The sequence below is a fragment of the Pseudophryne corroboree genome, chromosome 1 (genome assembly GCF_028390025.1).
Source record: "Pseudophryne corroboree isolate aPseCor3 chromosome 1, aPseCor3.hap2, whole genome shotgun sequence".
Lineage (NCBI taxonomy): Eukaryota > Metazoa > Chordata > Amphibia > Anura > Myobatrachidae > Pseudophryne > Pseudophryne corroboree.
Genome location: NC_086444.1, coordinates 57,403,744 through 57,426,731, shown reverse-complemented (window position 1 = coordinate 57,426,731; position 22,988 = coordinate 57,403,744). Strand labels below are relative to the sequence as shown.

The window sequence follows — 22,988 nt, the reverse complement described above, 5'->3', positions numbered from 1 at the left end:
CTCCTCCCTCTTTGCCCCTCCTACCAGACTCAGTTTACAAAATGTGCCCGGAGGAGCCGGTCATGCTTGGGAAGCTCCTGAAGAGTTTTCTGCATTTATTTTCTATTTTTTATTTTCAGGCAAGTCTGGTGGGCACCAGACTGCCTGTTTCGTGGGACTTAGAGGGGGAACAGCCCAACCTCCCTAGGGTTAATGGTCCCGTTCCCCGCTGACAGGACACTGAGCTTCCTATTTGCAAGCCCCACCACGATGAGCGTACAGACCCGCTGCACCCCTAACAGAGCCAGAAGTAAGAAGAGTGGTGAGTAGGTGGTCGGCGTCCCGGTTAGCGGGTCGCCGGCTGTAATGGCGGCACAAGGGTAAGGAGCGCAGCGCTGTCAGGCTGTGGCTCCAAGCTTCAGAGACAGTGTTCCGCTGTGAGGGGCGAGCTGAAGCCGCAACTGGTATACCGACACTGGCAGCATATCTACAAGGGTTTTAGCCCACTGTAGTGCAGAAACTTTACCTCAGCCAGTATAAAAACCGTGAAGACTGCGCGCCATTAAGGGGGCGGGGCTTCACTATGAGCAGATACCAGCGCCATTTTCCCTCTGCAGCTTTACACAGGCAGACTGGCAGGGAAGTGCATCTCCTCCACAAGGACTCCAGAACACCTTAGCGGTACCAGGGAGTCATAGCAAAGGGGGGGGGGGGGAGAGAGCAAATTTGGTGTAGTAAGCCCTATTAAGGGTACTTAGTGGTGACCCAGCTAAGTTTATACTTTAGCTATAGGGGCGCTGTGTGTCTGGCTCCAATATACTCTGTGTTTCCCTAGAAGGGCTCTGTGTGGGTTAACTGTGCTTTAACCTATTCTCCTGTGGGGTGGTCTTCAGGTTGCCGACTGTCGGGATCCCGGCGCACAGTATACCGGCGCCGGAATCCTGACAGCCGGCATACCGACAGTTTTTCTCCCTCGTGGGGGTCCACGACCCCCCTGGATGGAGACGCGCCACTGTGCCCGCAGCGAGCCTGCAAGGGGCTCATTTGCACTCGCCACGCTGTCGGTATGCCGGCGGTCGGGCTTCCGGCGCCGATATTCTGGTCGCAGGGAGCCCGGCCGCCGGCATACCATACCACACCCCTCCTGAGTGTGTGTGTGTGTGTGTGTTCTTTCACATTTTACTATGTCAAAGGAGTGTGTATCATGCCCAGCAGAGTGTTTTTCTCAATCTGGGGGTTCACTGCAGTGTACTCAGGATAGTACACATTCTCAGGCTGGTGGATCTGAACCTGTATGGTTAGATTAATTAAAAGGGATGATCTCAAATATTTCGAATAAATTAACCCAAAATGAGAAGGGGACGCAATATTTAAGGCAATCTGTAGATAACCTGATGAATAGAGATTCAGTGGTCATTCCAGCATCCCAGACCCCTGCCATTTGTCCACAATAGCATACACTGGCCCAGATCCTGCAGGGTGATACCGATGATGATGTATCAGACCCAGAGGAGGGTGAGGTGGATTCGGGAGGGGGGGATGCAGCTTTCTCACAGGGAATACAGGCCCTGATCGAAGCTATTAGAGATGTCTTGCATTTTCCTGATGAGGTGTCAAGACTGCGTGTCTCCCAAATACTAATCCTTCTGTTCCGAATGCTAAGAGTATCACCTTTCGTTCTTTTTGACCTCCAGGAAAAGCAAAGGGTCAGGCGTATCCGTGACAGGCTCGAGCTTCCAAAACCACTAAGCCTAAATCTAAACGATCCTGGGCCGCCCATCAGCCTGTTTCCAAACAAGACAAGCCTGCTGCAGTTCGCCCTGGCCTGGCTAATGACCACTTCGGACGCCTGGGTACGAGAAGTTGTCTCTCACGGGTACGCAATCTCTTTCAAGAGACGTCCCCTCACCAGTTTTGCACAACGGTTATCCCTGCAGATCCATTAAAAGCGCAAGCTCTACATTTGGTTGTACAATCCCTCCTGGATACAGGAGTGGTAGTGCCGGTACCTCTGTCTCAGAGAGACGGGGGATACTATTCGACCCTGTTTCTAGTTCCGAAGCCAAATGGGTCCTCCCGGCCTATACTCAACCTCAAATCCTTGAACAAGTTTGTGAGAGTATCCAAATTCCATATGGAAACTCTGTGCTCTATAGTGCTGGCCATGGAACCCAAAGACTATATGGACATACAGGATGCTTACCTGCACTTACCTATTGCCATGTCGCATCAGCAATATCTGCGGTTTGCTATTGGCAACTTACATTATCAATTCCAGGCACTGCCTTTTGGATTGGCTACGGCCCCTCGGATCTTCACCAAGGTCATGACCATGAGGACGACTCTTCTCTGCCGTCGGGGAATCAGGATCCTGCCATATTTGGATGACATGCTGATCCTGGCGAACTCCCAAGAGGTTCTCCTCAGTCATCTGGAACTGATGGTCTAATTCCTAAAAGCCCACGGGCATGGTGCACCTGGGGGCACTACTGGACACACACAACCAACGATTGTTTTTGTCTCCAGAGAAAGTCCTGAAACTTCAGGACAGGTTCAGATATTTCCTTTCTCGCCCAAGAGTGTCGATACACTCAGCGATGCAAGTACTAAGTATCATGGTGTCGGCTTTCGACATGGTAGAGTACGCTCCATTTCATTCCCGCCCTCTGCAGAGGTTAAGCCTTTCCAAGTGGGATGACCTGCCTCATCGGATCAGGTCTCAAATGATCTCCTTGACTCCGGAGGTTCGTCTGTCACTGAGCTGGTGGCTACAGGACCAACAGTTGAGCAGGGGCCGTCCCTTCTGGATCTCCAACTTTGTCCTCCTGACAGCGGATGCCAGTCTGCGGGGTTGGTGCAACACTCTTTCCAGGGTCGGTGGACAAGGGAGGAATCTCTCCTCCTGATAAACATTCTGAAATTGCGGGCAGTGTTCAATGCGTTGACACTGGCCCTGCCTCTAGTACAGAACAGGCCTGTTCAAGTACAGTCAGACAACGCCACCACAGTGGCTTACATAAATCATCAAGGCGGCACTCGAAGCCGCATGGCAATGCTGGAAGTATCAAAGATCCTCCGTTGGGCAGAACGCCATCTGGCAGCTATATCAGCAGTGTTCATTCCCGGAGTCCTTAACTGGGAAGCGGATTTCCTCAGTCGTCAGGACGTTCACGCCGGAGAGTGGAGTCTTCATCCGGATGTCTATCAACTCCTAGTGGACAAGTGGGGCCTACCAGATGTGTACCTGATGGCATCTCGACATAATCACAAGGGCCCGGTCTTCGGATCAAGGACAAGGGATCCTCAAGCAGCATTCATGGATGCACTGGCAATTCCATGGGACTTTCGGCTGCCATACGTGTTCCCTCCAGTGTCACTCCTGCCCAGGGTACTGCGGAAGTTCAAGCAAGAAAGAGGAATACTACTTCTAGTCGCTCCAGCGTGGCCCAGATGGCATTGGTTCTCAGACCTGCAGGGTCTCTCGATAGAGCGTCCTCTTCTACTTCCTCAACGCCCAGCCCTCCCCGTTCATGGCCCTTGTGTCTACCCGGACCTGGCCAGACTGGATTTAACGGCGTGGCTCTTGAAGCTTCACTCCTGAGGGCCAAGGGATTCTCTGAGGCGGTTATTCAAACTATGTTGAAAGCCCGTAAACCGGCTTCTGCACGGATTTATCATAGGGTCTGGAATTCTTACTTCACCTGGTGTGCTGGTAAGAATTATGATGCATATACTTTCAAAACTTCCAGACTTTTGGCTTTTCTGCAACAGGGCCTGGACTTAGGCCTTTGTCTGGCCTTGTTGGTATGGTTTCAGAGGAAAATTACGTCTATTCCTGATGTTCATACTTTCACTCAGGGTGTTTTAAGGATTCAGCCTCCCTATGTCCCTCCTGTGGCTCCATGGAATCTGTCTGTTGTCTTAAATGCCCTGCAAGAGTCTCCATTCGAACCTCTTGAGTCTGTGGATCTTAAATGTCTTACACTTAAGGTCGTGTTTTTATTGGCTATTGCCTCTGCTCGGAGGCTGTCAGACTTAGGCGCTTTGTCCTGTTGTCCACCCTTTCTGATTTTTTTTTTTTAGAACTCGCCCTGGTTATTTACCTAAGGTGGTATCATCTTTTCATCTTAGCCAAGAGATTATGGTTCCGGCGTTTATCTCTTCTGGTTTGTCCTCCAAAGAGTGGTCTTTGGATGTGGTATTTACGTATTTACGTAGAGAGGACTGCCTCCCTCAGGAGGTCAGATTCTCTCTTTGTACTTTTTGGTTTTAACAAACGTGGCTGGCCTGCGAATAAGCAGACCTTGGCCAGATGGATTAGAATGGTGATTGCACAAGCCTATGCGCAGGCTGGTCTCCCAGCTCCTGCTGCTATCAAAGCCCATTCTAGTCTGTTGGACCTATTTGGGCAGCCCGCCGTGGCGCGTCCACTGAAGAGTTGTGCAAGACTGCTACGTGGGCCTCAGTGAACACGTTCATCAGGTCCTATGCCTTTCATACTTCCACCTCCCAGGATGCTTCCTTTGGACGCCGGGTTCTTGTACCCACTGCAGTACATCCCCTCCCATGATGAACTACTTTAGGACATCCCCGATGTTATTCCCTGTGGAATACCAGTGTACCCCGCTGCAGAAAAGGAGATTTATGGTAAGACTTGCCATTGTTAAATCTCTTTCTGCGAGGTACACTGGATTCCACAGGGCGCCCACCCCGACGCACTTATCTTCTTTGGGTTGTATGGCATTAGCCGCTGGTACCTTCTCCTGTCGTGAGAATGTGGTTCCATGTGGCTAACATCTACCATCTCTTTTACCTGCTACTGCATTGGACTGGTTAACGAAACTGAGCTCCAGTGCCTGGAGGCGGTGCAATGCATCCTGGGAACAGTCAAAGCTTTAGCTTGTTGGTGCCTCAGATCAAGATCCAACTCTACACCCCCGATGTTATTCGCTGTGGAATCCAGTGTACCTCGCAGAAAGATTTAACTATGGTAAGTCTACCATAAATCTCCTTATTTTGTTCAATTAGTCTTATTTTCTATGTATGGAAAGTGCTTATTAGTGTGAGTAGTAAGTTGTTTCTTAGCGGGCATGATGCGTCTACCTGCTGTCACATTTAAATGCCATCTCTTTATGAGATTGATAGAATTCCCTTGTAATGAATTTACAGCTGAGTCTCCCTTACAGATAGCAGCAGACCTGAATATAGTGAGTCACCGGTACACCCCTGTCCCGCAGCTGTTCTGCTGCCCTGACGCCTCCAATTCTCGCTGAGCGCATCACAGCGAGTAACAGAGCGGTGTGTCCCTGTCACAGCGACATAAATTTTCATCACGGTTCTGCAGTAATATCGCGTTCAGAAACCAATAAATCATCACCGACAAATAATGGATGAGGCAGAAGGCTGGATGCATTCAGTCTGATCATATGAAGGAGGTCCTAACATTCCTGCAGATCTGTAAAGTGGAGATTTCTGAGTATTGATGGGAAAAAAAAGATCTATTTTAATCTTGTTGCAACCAATCTTTTACTTTGCATTGGCAGAAAAGCAGGTACCTGTCTTATTTTCACTGTTAGAATGCAATCTACTCAGAGATACGCATCAGCCCTCCTATACTGTACGTCATGTAGAAGCCAGAATTACTGCCAGAGGCATAAGTTTATCCCTGGTGCCAGGAGGCAAGTCAAAGTTTTGTGCCCCCCCCCCCCCCCCCCCCCCAAAAAAAAAAAAAAAAAAAAGGGAAAACAAATATGGTGTGTGTATACATGACTTACATTATTCTGTAGATAGCACTATCAGCTGGTCTACGGCGACTGAGCCCGCAGTGAATTGGCATGGCTCCAGCTACACTGTGATTCAGCCGTCTGCAGTATGCAGAATCAGTGTTCGCTGGCAGGTCCCATCTCACAATCCAGCAGCGGGGGATGGGGAAGGGGGCATCGTTACTGATGTGCCTAGGGGCACCCTCATCCTAAATCCATCCCTGGTGCACCGCAGAGCTCCGTTGGAAGAGGAGCGGTCACACTTGGATCCCGCTGTGAACCACACAGGTGCCTCTGTACATGCAGGTGCCCCTTCAGTGCTTGGAGCCCGGAGGCAGATGCCTCCATTGTCTCTGGGAGTTATGCCCCTGAGTCTATTTATAGGCTGCCATCTGTGTGCCATGGAAAACTGAGTTACCCAGATGAAAGATCCAATATCCATGAAATACCATCGCAAAGTGCTCATTTAAGAGAGTTTTAATGTACTAATGTGTTCAAGTCAAATTACTTTCTAACAAATATTTAAAATGCCAGCTCTATTATATACTGTGGACGCCTGCGCATCTTATTACCATGTGCTATGAATGTGCGCTATACATCGCAAAACACTACATCCCATAAGAGAAAACAATACACCCACACATTATCTGAGCTCCAAAGCTCATTGATGTATATATTTGTTATTAAAAGGATATGTATTCAATATATCACAATGTACAGTGTATATATATATATATATATATATATATATATAGTTACATGGTTACAATTTACCCAGTAAGCAGTTATTACAAACTAATTCAAATACAGACACGGCCAGCAATATAATTACCATATTTTGCTCAAATCATGCAGCCACTGGACAGATAGCATCTCGACCATCATCTGGGACAAACAGGGCAGCCAGCTCTGTGTGTGTGATCAGCTATACACTGAGTCTGTTGGGGGTGTACAGATCTCTTGTTATTGGTCTAGGCGAGGGAACTTTCTCATTCATGATGAGTCATTCGTCAGTTCATATGCAAGCAACGTCCAGCCTTGATGGTGTAATTACAGGAGATAGCCACTGGTACCAAGCTGCAGGCATGCTGTCTTTCAGGAAATTCATTGTTCTAATAAGAGTGACTTTAGCTTTCATACATTTAATCATATCTACTCATGGCAATGTGCTACACCTTAATAACAGGCATCAAATTGACACACACATTAATCTGGTTACTTTGACACCAAGCACGACATGTCCATCTTGCTCCGCTCCAATAATACACATACAGGACTTTACTCCATTATATAATTTGAAACCTTATGATGTCTGGTGCTTGATATGTTTAAATTTATGTGCTGTATGAAATATGTGTTGAATCTATCTTTGTGGCATGTCTGTGTAAATGCATATGTTACCATATATTGCTGTGCTCGCTGCGCGTATTTGCAAGCATAGCGACTCATAATGTGTGGAGTCTGTATGTTCTCTCTCTGTAATATCTTTGACTTCGACAAGTGTTTTTCACTTTGCACAATAAAACAATAAAGAGAATATTTAAAATAGGAATATAAAATGCATGGCCTGCAGATTTCAGCAGCCCCCATTTACTGTAGAGTGCAGACTGGGCTGTGGGTTTTAGCAAAGACATTTTTCGAGCAGATTACAGGTGCCTGTCCGTCCCCCCACCCCCACCACCAAGTCAAAATAAAGGGTTTTTCTCTAACGTCCTAGTGGATGCTGGGAACTCCGTAAGGACCATGGGGAATAGCGGGCTCTGAAGGAGGCTGGGGCTCTCCTGAGCTCTTAGAAAGTTATAGTCTTAGAATTTGTTATTTTCAGTGAGACCTGCTGGCAACAGGCTCACTGCAGCGAGGGACTAAGGGGGGAAGAAGCGAACTCGCCTGCTTGCAGCCGGATTGGGCTTCTTAGGCTACTGGACACCATTAGCTCCAGAGGGATCGACCGCAGGCCCAGCCTTGATGTTCGGTCCCGGAGCCGCGCCGCCGTCCCCCTTACAGAGCCAGAAGCAAGAAGATGGTCCGGAAAATCGGCGGCATGAAGACTCTGTCTTCACCAAGGTAGCGCACAGCACTGCAGCTGTGCGCCATTGCTCCTCTCACACACTTCACACTCCGGTCACTGAGGGTGCAGGGCGCTGGGGGGGGCGCCCTGAGGCAGCAATAAAAACACCTTGGCTGGCTAAAATACCTCAATATATGGCCCCAGGGGCTATATATGAGGTAAATACCCCTGCCAGAATTCCATAAAAAACGGGAGAATAGGCCGCGAAAAAGGGGCGGAGCCTATCTCCTCAGCACACTGGCGCCATTTTTCCCTCACAGCTCGGCTGGAGGGAAGCTCCCTGGCTCTTCCCTGCAATTCTACAGTACAGTAAGAGGGAAAAGAGAGGGGGGGCATTAAAATTGGCACTGTATACAGTATATTATATAAAAGCTATTAGGGACATAACTCAGTTAGTCCCTGTATATATATAGCGCTCTGGTGTGTGCTGGCATACTCTTACTCTGTCCCCCCAAAGGGCTTTTGTGGGTCCTGTCCTCGTTTAGAGCATTCCCTGTGTGTCTGCGGTGTGTCGGTACGGCTGTGTCGACATGTTGAATGAGGAGGCTTATATGGTGACAGAACAGAGGCCGATATATGTGATGTTGCCCCCTGTGGGGCCGACACCAGAGTGGATGGATAGGTGAAAGGTATTAACCGACAGTGTCAACTCCTTACATAAAAGGGTGGATGACGTAACAGCTGTGGGACAGCCGGCTTCGCAGCCCGCGCCTGCCCAGGCGTCTCAAAGGCCATCAGGGGCTCAAAAACGCCCGCTCTCTCAGATGGCAGACACAGATGTCGACACGGAGTCTGACTCCAGTGTCGACAAGGTGGAGACATATACACAATCCACTAGGAACATCCGTGACGTGATCCCGGCAATAAAAAATGTGTTATACATTTCTGACTTTAACCCAAGCACCTCTAAAAATGGGTTTTAGGTTTGGGGAGAAAAAACTGGCAGTGTTTTGTTCCCCCATCAGATGAATAAATGAAGTGTGTGAAAGCGTGGGTTCCCCCGTTAAGAAACTGGTAATTTATAAAAAGTTACTGATGGCGTACCCTTTCCCGCCAGGTGGATAAGTTACGCTGGGAGATATCCCCTAGGGTGGATAAGGCGCTCACACGTTTGTCAAAAAAAAGGTGGCACTGCCGTCTTAGGATACGGCCACTTTAATAGGTACCTGTTGATAAAAAACAGGAGGCTATCCTGAAGTCTGTATTTACACACTCAGGTACTAGACTGAGACCTGCAGATAGTGCTGCTGCAGCGTGGTCGGTGACCCTGTCAAACAGGGATACTAGTTGGCAAACATAAAAACATATTAAAGACGTTGTCTTATATATGGGGGATGCACAGAGGGATATTTTGCCGGCTGGCATCCAAAATAAATGTAATGTCCATTCTGTCAGGAGGGTATTAGAGACCTGTCACTGGACAGGTGATGCTGACTTAAAAAGCGCATAGAGAGCCTAATAAGGGTGAGGAATTATTTGGGATGGTCTCTGGGACCTCGTATCCACAGCAACTGCTGGGAAGAAATAATTTTACCTCAGGTTTCCTCACAGACAAAGGTACAGTCCTTTCGGCTTCAGAAAAGCAAGCGGGTCAAATGGCGCTTCCTTTCTGTACAGAGACAAGGGTAGAGGGAAAAAAGCTGCACCAGTCAGCCTGTTCCCAGAATCAAGATTCTTCCCCCGCCTCCTGTGAGGCCACACCATGACGCGGGTGCTCCACAGGTGTAGCCAGGTACGGTGGGGGGCCGTCTCAAAAATTTCAGCAATTAGTGGGCTCGCTCACAGGTGGATCCCTGTTTCTTTCAAGTAGTATTTCAGGGGTACAAGCTGGAATTCGAGATGTCTCCCCCCAGCCGTTTCCTAAAATATGCCTTGCTGACAACTCCCTCAGGCAGGGAGGCTGTGCTAGAGGCAATTAATAAGCGGTATTCCCAGCAGGTAATACTCAAGGTGCCCCTACTTCAACAAGGACGGGGTTACTATTCCACACGGGTTGGGGTACCGAAACCGCATGGTTCGGTGTGACCCATTTTATATTTAAAATCCTTGAACACAAAAATTCAAGTTCAAGATGGAATCGCTCAGGGCGGTTATTCCAAGCCTGGACGAGGGGGATTACATGGTATCCTGGGACATCAAGGATGCTTACCTGCATGTCCCCATTTACCATCCTCGCCAGGAGTACCTCAGATTTGTGGTACAGGATTACCATTACCAAGTCCAGACACTGCCGTTTGGACTGTACATGGCACCGAGGGTGTTTTATCAAGGTAATGGCCGAAATGTTGATACTCCTTCAAAAAAAGGGAGTTGTAATTATCCCGTACTTGGACAATCTCGTTATAAGGGCGAGGTCCAAGGAGCAGTTGGTAGTCGGGGTAGCACTATTTTGGAAAGTGCTACAACAGCATGGTTGGATTCTAAACAGTCCAAAGTCACAGCTGGTTCCTATGACACGTCTACTGTTCCTGGGGATGGTTCTGGACATAAACCAGAAATAGTGTTTCTCCCGGAGGAGAAAGCCAAGGAGTTGTCATCTCTAGTCAGAGACCTCCTGAAGCCAAAATAGGTAGCGGTGCATCATTGCACGCGAGTCCTGGGAAAAATGGTAGCTTCCTACGAAGCAATCCCATTAGGCAGGTTCCATACAAGAACTTTTCAGAGGGACCTGTTGGACAAGTGGTCAGGATCGCATCTTCCGATGCATAGGCTGATAACCCTGTCTCCAAGGACCAGGGTATCTCTACTGTGGTGGCTGCAGAGTGCCCATCTTCAAGAGGGCCGCAGGTTCGGCATACAGGACTAGGTCCTAGTGACCATGGATTCCAGCCTTTGAGGCTGGGAGGCAGTCACACAGGGAAGAAATTTCCAGGGACTTTGGTCAAGTCAGGTTATTTCCCTACACATAAATATTCTGGACCTGAGGGCCATTTACAATGCCCTGAGGCCGGCAAGGCCTCTGCTTCAAAACCAGCCGGTACTGATCCAATCAGACAACATCACGGCAGTCGCCCATGTAAACCAACAGGGCGGCACAAGAAGCAGGATGGCGATGGCAGAAGCCACAAGGATTCTCCGATAGGCGGAAAATCATGTGTTAGCACTGTCAGCAGTGTTCATTCCCGGAGTGGACAACTGGGAAGCAGATCTTCTCAACAGACACGACCTCCACCCGGGAGAATGGGGACTTCCTCCAGAAGTCTTCCAATAGGATTGTACACCATTGGGAAAGGCCACAGGTGGACATGATGGCGTCCCGCCTCAACAAAAAGCTATAAAAGATATTGCACCGGGTCAAGGGACCCTCAGGCGATAGCTATGGACGCTCTGGTAACACCGTGGGTGTACCAGTCGGTTTATGTGTTCTCCCCTCTGCCTCTCATACCAAAGGTACTGAGAATAATAAGAAGGCGAGGAGTAAGAACGATACTCGTGGATGGCCAAGAAGAGCTTGGTACCCAGAACTTCAAGAATTTATATCAGAGGACCCATGGCCTCTGCCACTCAGACAGGACCTGCGGCAGCAGGGGCCCTGTCTGTTCCAAGACTTACCGCGGCTGCGTTTGTCGGCATGGCGGTTGAACGCCGGATCCTGAAGGAAAAGGGCATTCCGGAGGAAGTCATTCCTACGCTTACTAAAGCCAGGAAAGAGGTTACAGCAACTCATTATCACCGCATATGGCGAAAATATGTTGCATGGTGTGAGGCCGAAAGGGCCCCAACAGAGGAATTTCAACTAGGTCGATTTCTGCATTTCCTGCAAGCAGGAGTGACTATGGGCCTTAAATTGGGTTCCATTAAGGTACAGATCTCGGCTCTGTCGATTTTCTTTCAAAAAGAACTAGCTTCAGTACCTGAAGTTCAGACATTTATAAAAGGAGTGCTGCAGAGTCAGCCCCCGTTTGTGCCTCCTGTGGCACCTTGGGATCTCAACGTGGTGTTGAGTTTCTTAAAATCACATTGGTTTGAACCACTAAAAACCGTGGATCTGAAATATCTCACGTGGAAGGTGGTTATGTTATTGGCCTTGGCTTCTGCCAGGCGAGTATCAAAGTTGGCGGCTTTGTCTTGTAAAAGCCCTTATTTGATTTTCCATATGGATAGGGCAGAATTGAGGACTCGTCCCCAGTTTCTCCCAAAGGTGGTGTCAGCGTTTCACCTGAACCAGCCTATTGTGGTGCCTAGGCTACTAGGGACTTGGAGGACTCCAAGTTGCTAGACGTTGTCAGGGCACTGAAAATATATGTTTCCAGAACGGCTAGAGTCAGAAAATCTGACTCGCTGTTTATCCTATATGCACCTAACAAGCTGGGTGCTCCTGCTTCTAAGCAGACTATTGCTCGTTGGATTTGTAGCACAATTCAGCTTGCACATACTGTGGCAGGCCTGCCACAGCCAAAATCTGTCAATGCCCATTCCACAAGGAAGGTGGGCTCATCTTGGGCGGCTGCCCGAGAGGTCTCGGCTTTACAACTTTGCCGAGCAGCTAGTTGGTCAGGGGCAAACACGTTTGCAAAATTCTACAAATTTGATACCCTGGCTGAGGAGGACCTGGAGTTCTCTCATTCAGTGCTGCAGAGTCATCCGCACTCTCCCGCCCGTTTGGGAGCTTTGGTATAATCCCCATGGTCCTTACGGAGTTCCCAGCATCACTAGGACGTTAGAGAAAATAAGAATTTACTCACCGGTAATTCTATTTCTCGTAGTCCGTAGTGGATGCTGGGCGCCCATCCCAAGTGCGGTTTATCTGCAATACTTGTACATAGTTATTGTTAACTAAATCGGGTTATTGTTGAGCCATCTGTTGAGAGGCTCTATTGTTTCATACTGTTAACTGTGTTTCATATCACGAGTTGTACGGTGTGATTGGTGTGGCTGGTATGAGTCTTACCCGGGATTCAAAATCCTTCCTTATTGTGTACGCTCGTCCGGGCACAGTACCTAACTGAGGCTTGGAGGAGGGTCATAGTGGGAGGAGCCAGTGCACACCAGGTAGTCTAAGATCTTTCTAGAGTGCCCAGCCTCCTTCGGAGCCCGCTATTCCCCATGGTCCTTACGGAGTTCCCAGCATCCACTACGGACTACGAGAAATAGAATTACCGGTGAGTAAATTCTTATTTTTTTTGTTTGTTTTTTCAAAAAATGCTATCGAAAGTAAAATGCAGTACTGCATATGACCACCAGATGGCAGGGATTTCTTCTACTAAACTATGGGGTCAATTCAATCAGATGCTAGGAGTTTAACTTGTCATTGTAACAGAGTGGAAGCGCCGCCACTGTTGCCGCAACTCTCCCGCCTTGCGGCCCAAACTTTTGGATTTTTGTGTCAGTTCTGTGGGTGTGAGAAGAATCTGTGAGTCCAGCGTAAGTGTATCATATAACCGCACTTACTTGTGTCCGCGATTCTACTTAATTGAATTGTATTATTTCTCCATCCTGCCCACTTCACTAGCAAGTGAGCGGCATGTGGGAGATCCACTCAGGGGAAATTCAGGAGTCTCCCTCTCCCATTCCGGGAAAGTTGGTGAGGATGATTCATTGTCCGCATTATACCCATAAAGACTTACAGAATGATTGCACTGAGATACCAAACCCTAAATGGCCACAATATAGATTTTACTGCCCTGTAATACTATAGTTACTGGACCTTTTTTTATTTCGCACCTCGGTACCTACATTAGTTATATGCTGTAGATGACCTCTTTTCTGTGATCAAATAAAGCATGTGCGATTACCCATAATGAGCAATTAATTATATATCTGCTTATGGTAACTGTGGTTACTGCACATAATTGCACACCCTCCAGCTGTACCTTTCTGGCAGGTACAGTACCTTTTTTTTATGGTCCGTACCGGCCAAAAGGGGCTTGGTACCGATTTTTGAATCTTCAGATTTTTCATTGAAAGTATAGGAAAAGGGGGTGTGACCACGCCCCTTTTACCTGTGACCACACCCCTTTCCTAATTTGTACCGCCTTTCATGTGTAAATGTTGGAGTGTATGTAATTGTCCTCTGCCCAGTGTTATCACGATAATAGTGCAGACTGGTTGGAATTGCGCTGCCAGGATCCCGGCGGTCACCATTCTGACCCAGGGATCCCGGCAGCAGAATGCTGGTGGGGGGGTCGAGCGCAATAGATCAGAGCGGGAATAGACCCTGTGGGTCTGCATTCCACTTAGGATTCCAGCGTCGGCATGGTGACCGTCAGGATCCCAAGCGCCGGTCACATGACCGCATCCTGTGCAGACAGTTACGCCTTGCAGGCTTGTGTTATGTTCCATCAGCTTCCTGGCTGCCTGTCCCAGCTTGCTAACCTTATCCCTATGTCTGTGCAGCACCCTAGACAACGTCTGGGCTCTACTGATTATTCTGCCTGCAGGCAATTGCATAAGTTACCACAAAGACATGATTACGTGTATTTAAACAAAAAAACAAAATATACAAAGTCTGCAATAAATAAATATACAGGTCCTGTCTAAAAGCAGACAATGTATTCTCAGTTATGTTTCTGCTGTCATTGCTTTTTGGAAGTGATATTTGCAGTTTCTATAATGCTTGCTACACTAATGATGTAAAGAACAGTCATGTAGCACCTATGCTTTATACTGCCCAATCTGTGGATATAATGGGTTTCTGCATAGCAGATCTCATTCCTTTAGTTGTGTTTACTGAGGTTTTTTTATGTTCATGTTAAAATATCACATAAATGTGATACTTTATATTTATGTTACATTATCTTTTTTTGCTTTTATTTTTTTTAACATTATTCTGTTCTGGGCACCTTCATGGACCTTTAAAACATTTCTAATCATTATTCATCATGGCTCAATAATCGCAGATTTCTCTTCCCCTGTCCACTTACATGTTGTTTTTCCACTTACATGTATGTATCAGCTACGTGTTCCTATTATACTGTTCCTGATTGGTTGCCAAATGTTATATTGACCCCTCAACCCTCTCGCTTTCTGCTTGCGAAGTTCTTCAGTATTGACCAGAAGATTAAATGTGGCACCAATGCGCATCTGCAGGATGGGGACACCGGGCCTTATTCTGAGTGTGTGCCTGGTGTGTGCAGGATGGGGACACCGGGGCTTATTCTGAGTGTGTGCCTGGTGTGTGCAGGATGGGGACACAGGGGCTTATTCTGAGTGTGTGCCTGGTGTGTGCAGGATGGGGACACTGGGGCTTATTCTGAGTGTGTGCAGGATGGGGACATTTGGGCTTATTCTGAGTGTGTGCCTGGTGTGTACAGGATGGGGACACTGGGGTTTATTATGAGTGTGTGCCTGGTGTGTGCAGGATGGGGACATTGGGGCTTATTCTTACTGTGCGCCTGGTGTGTGCAGGATGGGGACATTGGGGCTTATTCTGACTGTGTGCAGGATGGGGACATTGGGGCTTATTCTGAGTGTGTGCCTGGTGTGTGCAGGATGGGGACATTGGGGCTTATTCTGAGTGTGTGCCTAATGTGTGCAGGATGGGGACATTAGGGTTTATTCTGTGTGTGTGCCTGGTGTGTGCAGGATGGGGACACTGGGGTTTATTCTGAGTGTTTGCCTGGTGTGTGCAGGATGGGGACATTGGGCTTATTCTGAGTGTGTGCAGGATGGGGGACATTAGGGCTTATTCTGAGTGTGTGTCTGGTGTGTGCAAGATGGGGACATTGTGTACCTGGTGTGTGCAGTATGGGGACATTGGGGCTTATTCTGAGTGTTTGCCTGGTGTGTGCAGGATGGGGATACCGGGGCTTATTCTGAGTGTGTGCAGGATGGGGACATTGGGGTTTATTCTGAGTGTGTGCAGGATGGGGACATTGGGGTTTATTCTGAGTGTGTGCCTGGAGTGTGCAGGATGGGGACATTGGGGCTTATTCTAAGGGTGTACAGGATGGGGACATTGAGGCTTATTCTGAGTGTTTGCCTGGAGTGTGCAGGATGGGGACATTAAGGCTTATTCTGAGTGTGTGGCTGGTGTGTGCAGGATTGGGACATTGGGGCTTATTCTGAGTGTGTGTATGGTGTGTGCAGGATGGGGACACTGGGGTTTATTCTGAGTGTGTGCAGGATGGGGACATTGGGGCTTATTCTGAGTGTTTGCCTGGAGTGTGCAGGATGGGGACATTAAGGCTTATTCTGAGTGTGTGGCTGGTGTGTGCAGGATTGGGACATTGGGGCTTATTCTGAGTGTGTGTCTGGTGTGTGCAGGATGGGGGACACTGGGGTTTATTCTGAGTGTGTGTCTGGTGTGTGCAGGATGAGGACACTGGGGTTTATTATGAGTGTGTGCCTGGTGTGTGCAGGATGGGGACATTGGGGCTTATTCTGACTGTGCGCCTGGTGTGTGCAGGATGAGGACATTGGGGTTTATTCTGAGTGTGTGCAGGATGGGGACATTGGGGCTTATTCTGAGTTTTTGCCTGGTGTGTGCAGGATGGGGACACTGGGGCTTATTCTGAGTGTTTGCCTGGTGTGTGCAGGATGGGGATACTGGAGCTTATTCTGAGTGTGTGCCTGGTGTGTGCAGGATGGGGACATTGGGGCTTATTCTGAGTGTGTGCCTAATGTGTGCAGGATGGGGACATTGGGGTTTATTCTGTGTGTGTGCCTGGTGTGTGCAGGATGGGGACACTGGGGTTTATTCTGAGTGTTTGCCTGGTGTGTGCAGGATGGGGACATTGGGCTTATTCTGAGTGTGTGCTGGTGTGTGCAGGATGGGGACATTAGGGCTTATTCTGTGTGTGTGTGTGTGTGTGTCTGGTGTGTGCAAGATGGGGACATTGTGTGCCTGGTGTGTGCAGTATGGGGACATTGGGGCTTATTCTGAGTGTTTGCCTGGTGTGTGCAGGATGGGGATACCGGGGCTTATTCTGAGTGTGTGCAGGATGGGCACATTGGGACTTATTCTGCGTGTGTGCAGGATGGGGACATTGGGGTTTATTCTGAGTGTGTGCAGGATGGGAACACTGGGGTTTATTCTGAGTGTGTGCCTGGTGTGTGCAGGATGGGGACATTGGGGCTTATTCTAAGTAAGTGCCTGGTGTGTGCAGGATGGGGACTTTGAGGCTTATTCTGAGTGTTTGCCTGGAGTGTGCAGGATGGGGACATTAAGGCTTATTCTGAGTGTGTGGCTGGTGTGTGCAGGATGGGGACACCGTGGTGTGCCTGGTGTGTGCAGGATTGGGACATTGGGGCTTATTCTGAGTGTGTGCATGATGTGGACAATGGGGCTTATTCTGAGTGTTTGCCTGGTGTGTGCAGGATGGGGATACCGGGGCTTATTCTGAGTGTGTGCCTGGTGTGTGCAGGATGGGGACATTGGGGCTTATTCTGAGTGTGTGCCTGGTGTGTGCAGGATGGGGACATTGGGGTTTATTCCGAGTGTGTGACTGGTGTGTGCAGGATGGGGACACTGGGGTTTATTCTGAGTGTGTGCCTGGTGTGTGCAGCATGGGGACGTTGGGGCTTATTCTGAGTGTGTGCCTGGTGTGTGCAGGATGAGGACATTGGGGTTTATTCTGAGTGTAACATAGTATCTAAGCTTGAAAAAAGACAATTGTCCATCGAGTTCAACCTATTTGTGGTCTCCAAAGCACGATTATTTTGTATAAAATTTTGACTGAAGTTGAAGACTGCCGTTACGTTTTATCCCTCTTTTTTATAATAACCATAGTGCGTGACTATGCCCCGTAACCCTGGATATCCTTATCCATTAGGAATTTATCTGTTATGCACACCAGTGCCTGCAGGAAAGTACTGGTGTCAGAACTGTTATGCACTCCAGTGTCTGCAGGAATGTACTGGTGTTTGAACTGTTATGCAAAACAAATGGACTCACAGACAAACTGGGGAATATGACATAACGTACACAGAAGGTGATAGGGTAACAAAATACACACAAAGTGAACAGAGAAGCCCAGAGGCTAAGGAACTGGGTATCTCCCTTGTATTAGAACTGCTCAGATGGAAATAGCAAGATGTTGTGTTTTAATACGTAGAGAACCCGAAATGCTGTTGCTAAGGGCAACAGCAAAACCCTAAAGGGTTACCAACGGGTGTGGCAGTAAACTCCTTGGTCAGAGATGGAATGATAGACACAAGGAGAGACTCCACAATCCTGATTCTCACTTGCAGTGCACAGGTTTTAGCTTACTGCCACTAAACTGACCCCTGACACCTAGCACAGTGAGACAGGATTAGACAGGCAAGTCTTAGAATACAGCCGCAAACTTGCTAAGTTCACAGAGTAGTAACAGAACCCCAGCAAGCTAAACGACTGACTCCAGTCTTACTGCTAGGTCTGGATTGGCAGAGTGTAATACCAAATCCCCAGGCCTATTTGCAGTAAGCAACAAACAAATACAAAGCTACACAGTACTGGCTAACTTTCATGAACTGACTAACCAACAAAGATTCAGCAGCATCTGCTTACCCTGAAAAAAGGCCTTATAAAGCAGGTGCTGTCCACGCCCCACTCAGACCTCACAGACTGTGAGCACAAAAACCAGCACCGGATCCCCTGCCGTGCACAGAGCCTATAACCACTGCACAGCAAAAGACCCGAACCGGAGTATCAGCTGCGCTCAGGTTACTCCACTAGCACTTGTCTCCCGGTTGCCATGACGACGTGGCAGCACAGGGCAGGAGACCCTAACATTATCTAACCCATTCTTAAAGGTGTTGACTGAGTCTGCCATTACAACTCCCTCAGGCAGGGAATTCCAAACACGTATCGTCCTTACCGTAAAAAAGCCTTTACGCCGTATTGTGCGGAATCTCCTCTCCTCTAACCTGAGCGAGTGTCCACGAGTTCTCTGTGTTGATCTAACCAAAAACAGGTCCTGCGCAAGAACTGTATATTGTCCCCTTATATATTTGTAAAAGTTGATCATGTCCCCTCTTAACCTCCTCTTTTCCAGTGTAAACATACCTAGTCTTGCAAGCCTTTCCTCGTATTCCAGCGTCTCCATACCCTAAATTAGTTTTTTCGCCCCCTTTGAACCTTTTCTAGATCCAGGATATTCTTTTTTTGTAGTGAGGTGCCCAGAATTGTACACAGTATTTAAGGTGTGGCCTCACAAGTGATTTATATAACGGGAGTATAATACTCTAATCCCTAGCATCAATTCCCCATTTTATGCATGCTAATATCTTATTAGCCTTCTTTGCTGCAGTCCTACTTTGGGTACTACTGCTTAGTTTGCTATCTATGAGGACTCCTAAGTCCTTTTCCAATACAGAACCCCCTAATTTTACCCCATTTAGTAGGTAGGTGTTATTTTTGTTCTTGTTACCACAGTGCATTACCTTACACTTGTCTGTATTAAAGCGCATTCTCCATTTCGCTGCCCAAGCTTCTAATTTAATTAAGTCGTTCTGAAGCGACTCAGCATCCCCCTCCGCATTTATAACTTTACACAATTTGGTATCATCTGCAAAAATTGACACCATGCTCTCTAGACCTTCTGTTAGGTCGTTAATGAAAATATTGAACAATAGCGGTCCTAATACTGAGCCTTGCGGCACACCACTTAGTACTTCAGTCCAAGTTGAGAAAGATCCATTAACCAAAACGCGCTCCTCCCTATTATCTAACCAGTTTTTGACCCAAGTGCATATTGTGCTTCCTAGCCCTGATTCTTGTAGCTTGTAGATAAGTCTCATGTGTGGTACAGTGTCGAATGCTTTGGCAAAATCAAAAAAGATTACATCCACCTCTTTACCCTGATCTAGGTTTGCGCTTACTGTTTCATAAAAGCCAAGTAAGTTGGTTTGACAGGATCTGTCCTTCATAAACCATGTTGATTCCTTTTAATAACCTTATTGACTTCAAGGAACTTCTGAGTACTATCTCTTAAAATACCTTCCAATACTTTCCCCACTATAGGTGTAAGACTAACTGGTCTATAATTACCTGGTTCAGCTTTACTTCCCTTTTTGAATATAGGCACTACTTCCGCTATACGCCAGTCTTTGGGAACCATACCTGATATTACTGAATCCTTAAAGATCAAAAATAGCGGTTTTGCAAGTTCAGAGTGAAGCTCCATTAGAACCCTTGGGTGAATACCACCGGGACCTGGTGACTTATTAATCTTTAAATGTTTTAATCGGTCACAGACTACTTCCTCGCTTAAATAAGTACCTATCAGTGGGATATTCTGAGTGTGTGCCTGGTGTGTGCAGGATGGGGACATTGGGGCTTATTCTGAGTGTGTGCCTGGTGTGTGCAGGATGGGGACATTGGGGCTTATTCTGAGTGTGTGCCTGGTGTGTGCAGGATGGGGGACACTGGGGCTTATTCTGAGTGTGTGTCTGGTGTGTGCAGGATGGGGGACATTGGGGCTTATTCTGAGTGTGTGCTGGTGTGTGCAGGATGGGGGACACTGGGGCTTATTCTGAGTGTGTGCTGGTGTGTGCAGGATGGGGGACACTGGGGCTTATTCTGAGTGTGTGTCTGGTGTGTGCAGGATGGGGACATTGGGGTTTATTCTGAGTGTGTGCCTGGTGTGTGCAGGATGGGGACATTGGGGCTTATTCTGAGTGTGTGCTGGTGTGTGCAGGATGGGGACACTGGGGTTTATTCTGAGTGTGTGCCTGGTGTGTGCAGAATGGGGACATTGGGGCTTATTCTGAGTGTGTGCAGGATGGGGACATTGGGGCTTATTCTGAGTGTGTGCAGGATGGGGACATTGGGGCTTATTCTGAGTGTGTGCAGGATGGGGACATTAGGGCTTATTCTGAGTTTGTGCTGGTGTGTGCAGGATGGGGACACTGGGGTTTATTCTGAGTGTGTGCCTGGTGTGTGCAGAATGGGGACATTGGGGCTTATTCTGAGTGTGTGCAGGATGGGGACATTGGGGCTTATTCTGAGTGTGTGCCTGGTGTGTGCAGGATGGGGAGAAAAGCAAATAAAACATGCAGCAATGCAAGTGATGCACATACATTTATTCCTTTGTGTGTGTGTGTTTATATGGTAAATGCTCTCTGTTTTTGCATGTAGCCCACAAATGCTGTGCAGCTTTATTTGCACACTGCGATATAGATGAGAGTTAGGACACACCCCGCTCACATCTCTCTCTGCACATGGTGCATCTCCCCCACCTGCAGTGCAGCATGGTTTTGCTAAGGTGTAAAGTTACTGCATTGCAACTCAGAATGTGCCCTATTGTTGGGTAGCAACTGTGTTGCCCAGATCAACATTTAACTCTTCATCTCCCTTGTGTTCTGCCACAGGGTTCACCGCAGTATCCACTATGACGGATGGGGACTATGATTATCTGATTAAGCTCCTGGCCCTCGGAGACTCCGGTGTTGGAAAGACCACATTCCTGTACAGATACACAGACAACAAGTTCAACCCTAAATTTATTACAACAGTTGGAATAGACTTTCGGGAAAAACGAGTGGTAAGTCGCCCCTATTATCGTGTATCTTGGGGTCAGTTTTGCCATAATGGCAAGTAGTGATTATATAAACCTAGATTATATTCTTGTATATTTATGACACTTTGTGTTTGCTGATATTTTGTTACAACATTCCAATTCTGCCCACGTCAACCTTATACACCCGTACCAGCCCATGTCCCTATTCCGGAGGGCTGCCCCCCCTTAGGCATTTTAAAGGGTGGATAATCTGCAATAGTCGGGTAGTTGGTCATATAATTCTAAAAAAAACACCTATTGCTTCCCTAAAGTCAAAACTACCAAATATGACTTCTATATTGTGGATGAAAAGTCCATTCAAAGCAGAAGACTGAAAAATGAATATAATCCTCCACTGGAACCCTCAGGGTCACCATTGGCTTTAATTGTCCATCCTGCTATCCAATAGAAGCTGAGTTTCTGTTGATTCCTTTACCCCATGTTCTTCCTATTTATGGTCTTCAGCTTTATAATACCAATGAACAGCCACAATATGGACCAGACTCTATAGCATTACATTATAGAGTTTTCTGTTTAGGAAGCCTGTGAAGTAACTACCTGTACATAATATGAGAGAGATAAGGGTTCTCCCCCCACATACCAAATATAGAGAAAAGAGATTTCCTTTGCTGCGACTGTTTGGTAAATTCTGTTGCCTGCATACAGAGAGGTACATTTCTCTAATGGAAGCCGCTGGTCAGAGACATAGGGGGAAATATAATAGTGAGATTGGTTGTTGCCTTTCAAATGATTGCCCCTTCAGGCCAATCAGTCACTGCCCCAAGTTTACATCCTGGTGTCACTATCCAATGAATCTAGTAGCATGTTTATGGGAGGACACCAGAGCACCCAGGAAAATCCCATGTGGAGGACACACTAACTTCACACAGAGATCCGATCATCTTTGGGAATTGAACGCGTAAAACCTACACTATCGGGCAGCAATGCCGCCCATTGTACCACCATACTGTCTATTCATTACACTTTTAGCTCGTTAATTACTATACATGTACACACTATATGCCTTCTGAGCTTTGCTAATGTATAGAGATGAAAAACCAAGGTTGGTCGTGGTGGTATCCAAAGAGGAGCAGTAACATTCTACTTGAGAAGATACGTCATTGGCATATACTGTATATGTGCTCGTGGTATATGTGTAATGACCCCATATACAGTATATGCAACTGCATGCTGCTGTGTCTTTGGTGTGCAGAAGTAACATGTGGTGTTGTTGCCCAGGTTTACAGTAATGCGGCACCAGGTGGCACACACGGGAAGTCCTTCAAGGTGCATTTACAGCTCTGGGACACAGCTGGACAAGAAAGGTAACTTGTTGTTGTTATTAAAAGGATAAACGTGCCTACTAAGTCCTTTTTCTCTGACGTCCTAGTGGATGCTGGGACTCCGTAAGGACCATGGGGAATAGCGGCTCCGCAGGAGACAGGGCACAAAATAAAAGCTTAAGGATCAGGTGGTGTGCACTGGCTCCTCCCCCTATGACCCTCCTCCAAGCCTCAGTTAGATTTTTGTGCCCGGCCGAGAAGGGTGCAATCTAGGTGGCTCTCCTGAGCTGCTTAGAATAAAAGTTTAGTTTAGGATTTTTTATTTTCAGTGAGTCCTGCTGGCAACAGGCTCACTGCATCGTGGGACTAAGGGGAGAAGAAATGGACTCACCTGAGTGCAGAGTGGATCGGGTTTCTTAGGCTACTGGACATTAGCTCCAGAGGGACGATCACAGGTTCAGCCTGGATGGGTCAC

The 22,988-nt window shown here is 47.6% G+C and overlaps 1 protein-coding gene across 3 annotated transcripts in view; it reads left to right on the top strand.

Annotated features, from left to right (window-relative positions):
• RAB27B (RAB27B, member RAS oncogene family) overlaps positions 1–22,988 on the top strand; it is a 450,874-nt gene that overhangs the window by 406,551 nt on the left and 21,335 nt on the right. For all 3 annotated transcript variants that reach the window (XM_063959930.1, XM_063959910.1, XM_063959920.1), the window contains 2 exons: positions 21,043–21,215; positions 22,470–22,555. In XM_063959930.1, coding sequence (XP_063816000.1) covers positions 21,063–21,215; positions 22,470–22,555 — 239 coding nt within the window. In that variant the 5' untranslated portion in view covers positions 21,043–21,062. The remainder of the gene's footprint in view (positions 1–21,042; positions 21,216–22,469; positions 22,556–22,988) is intronic.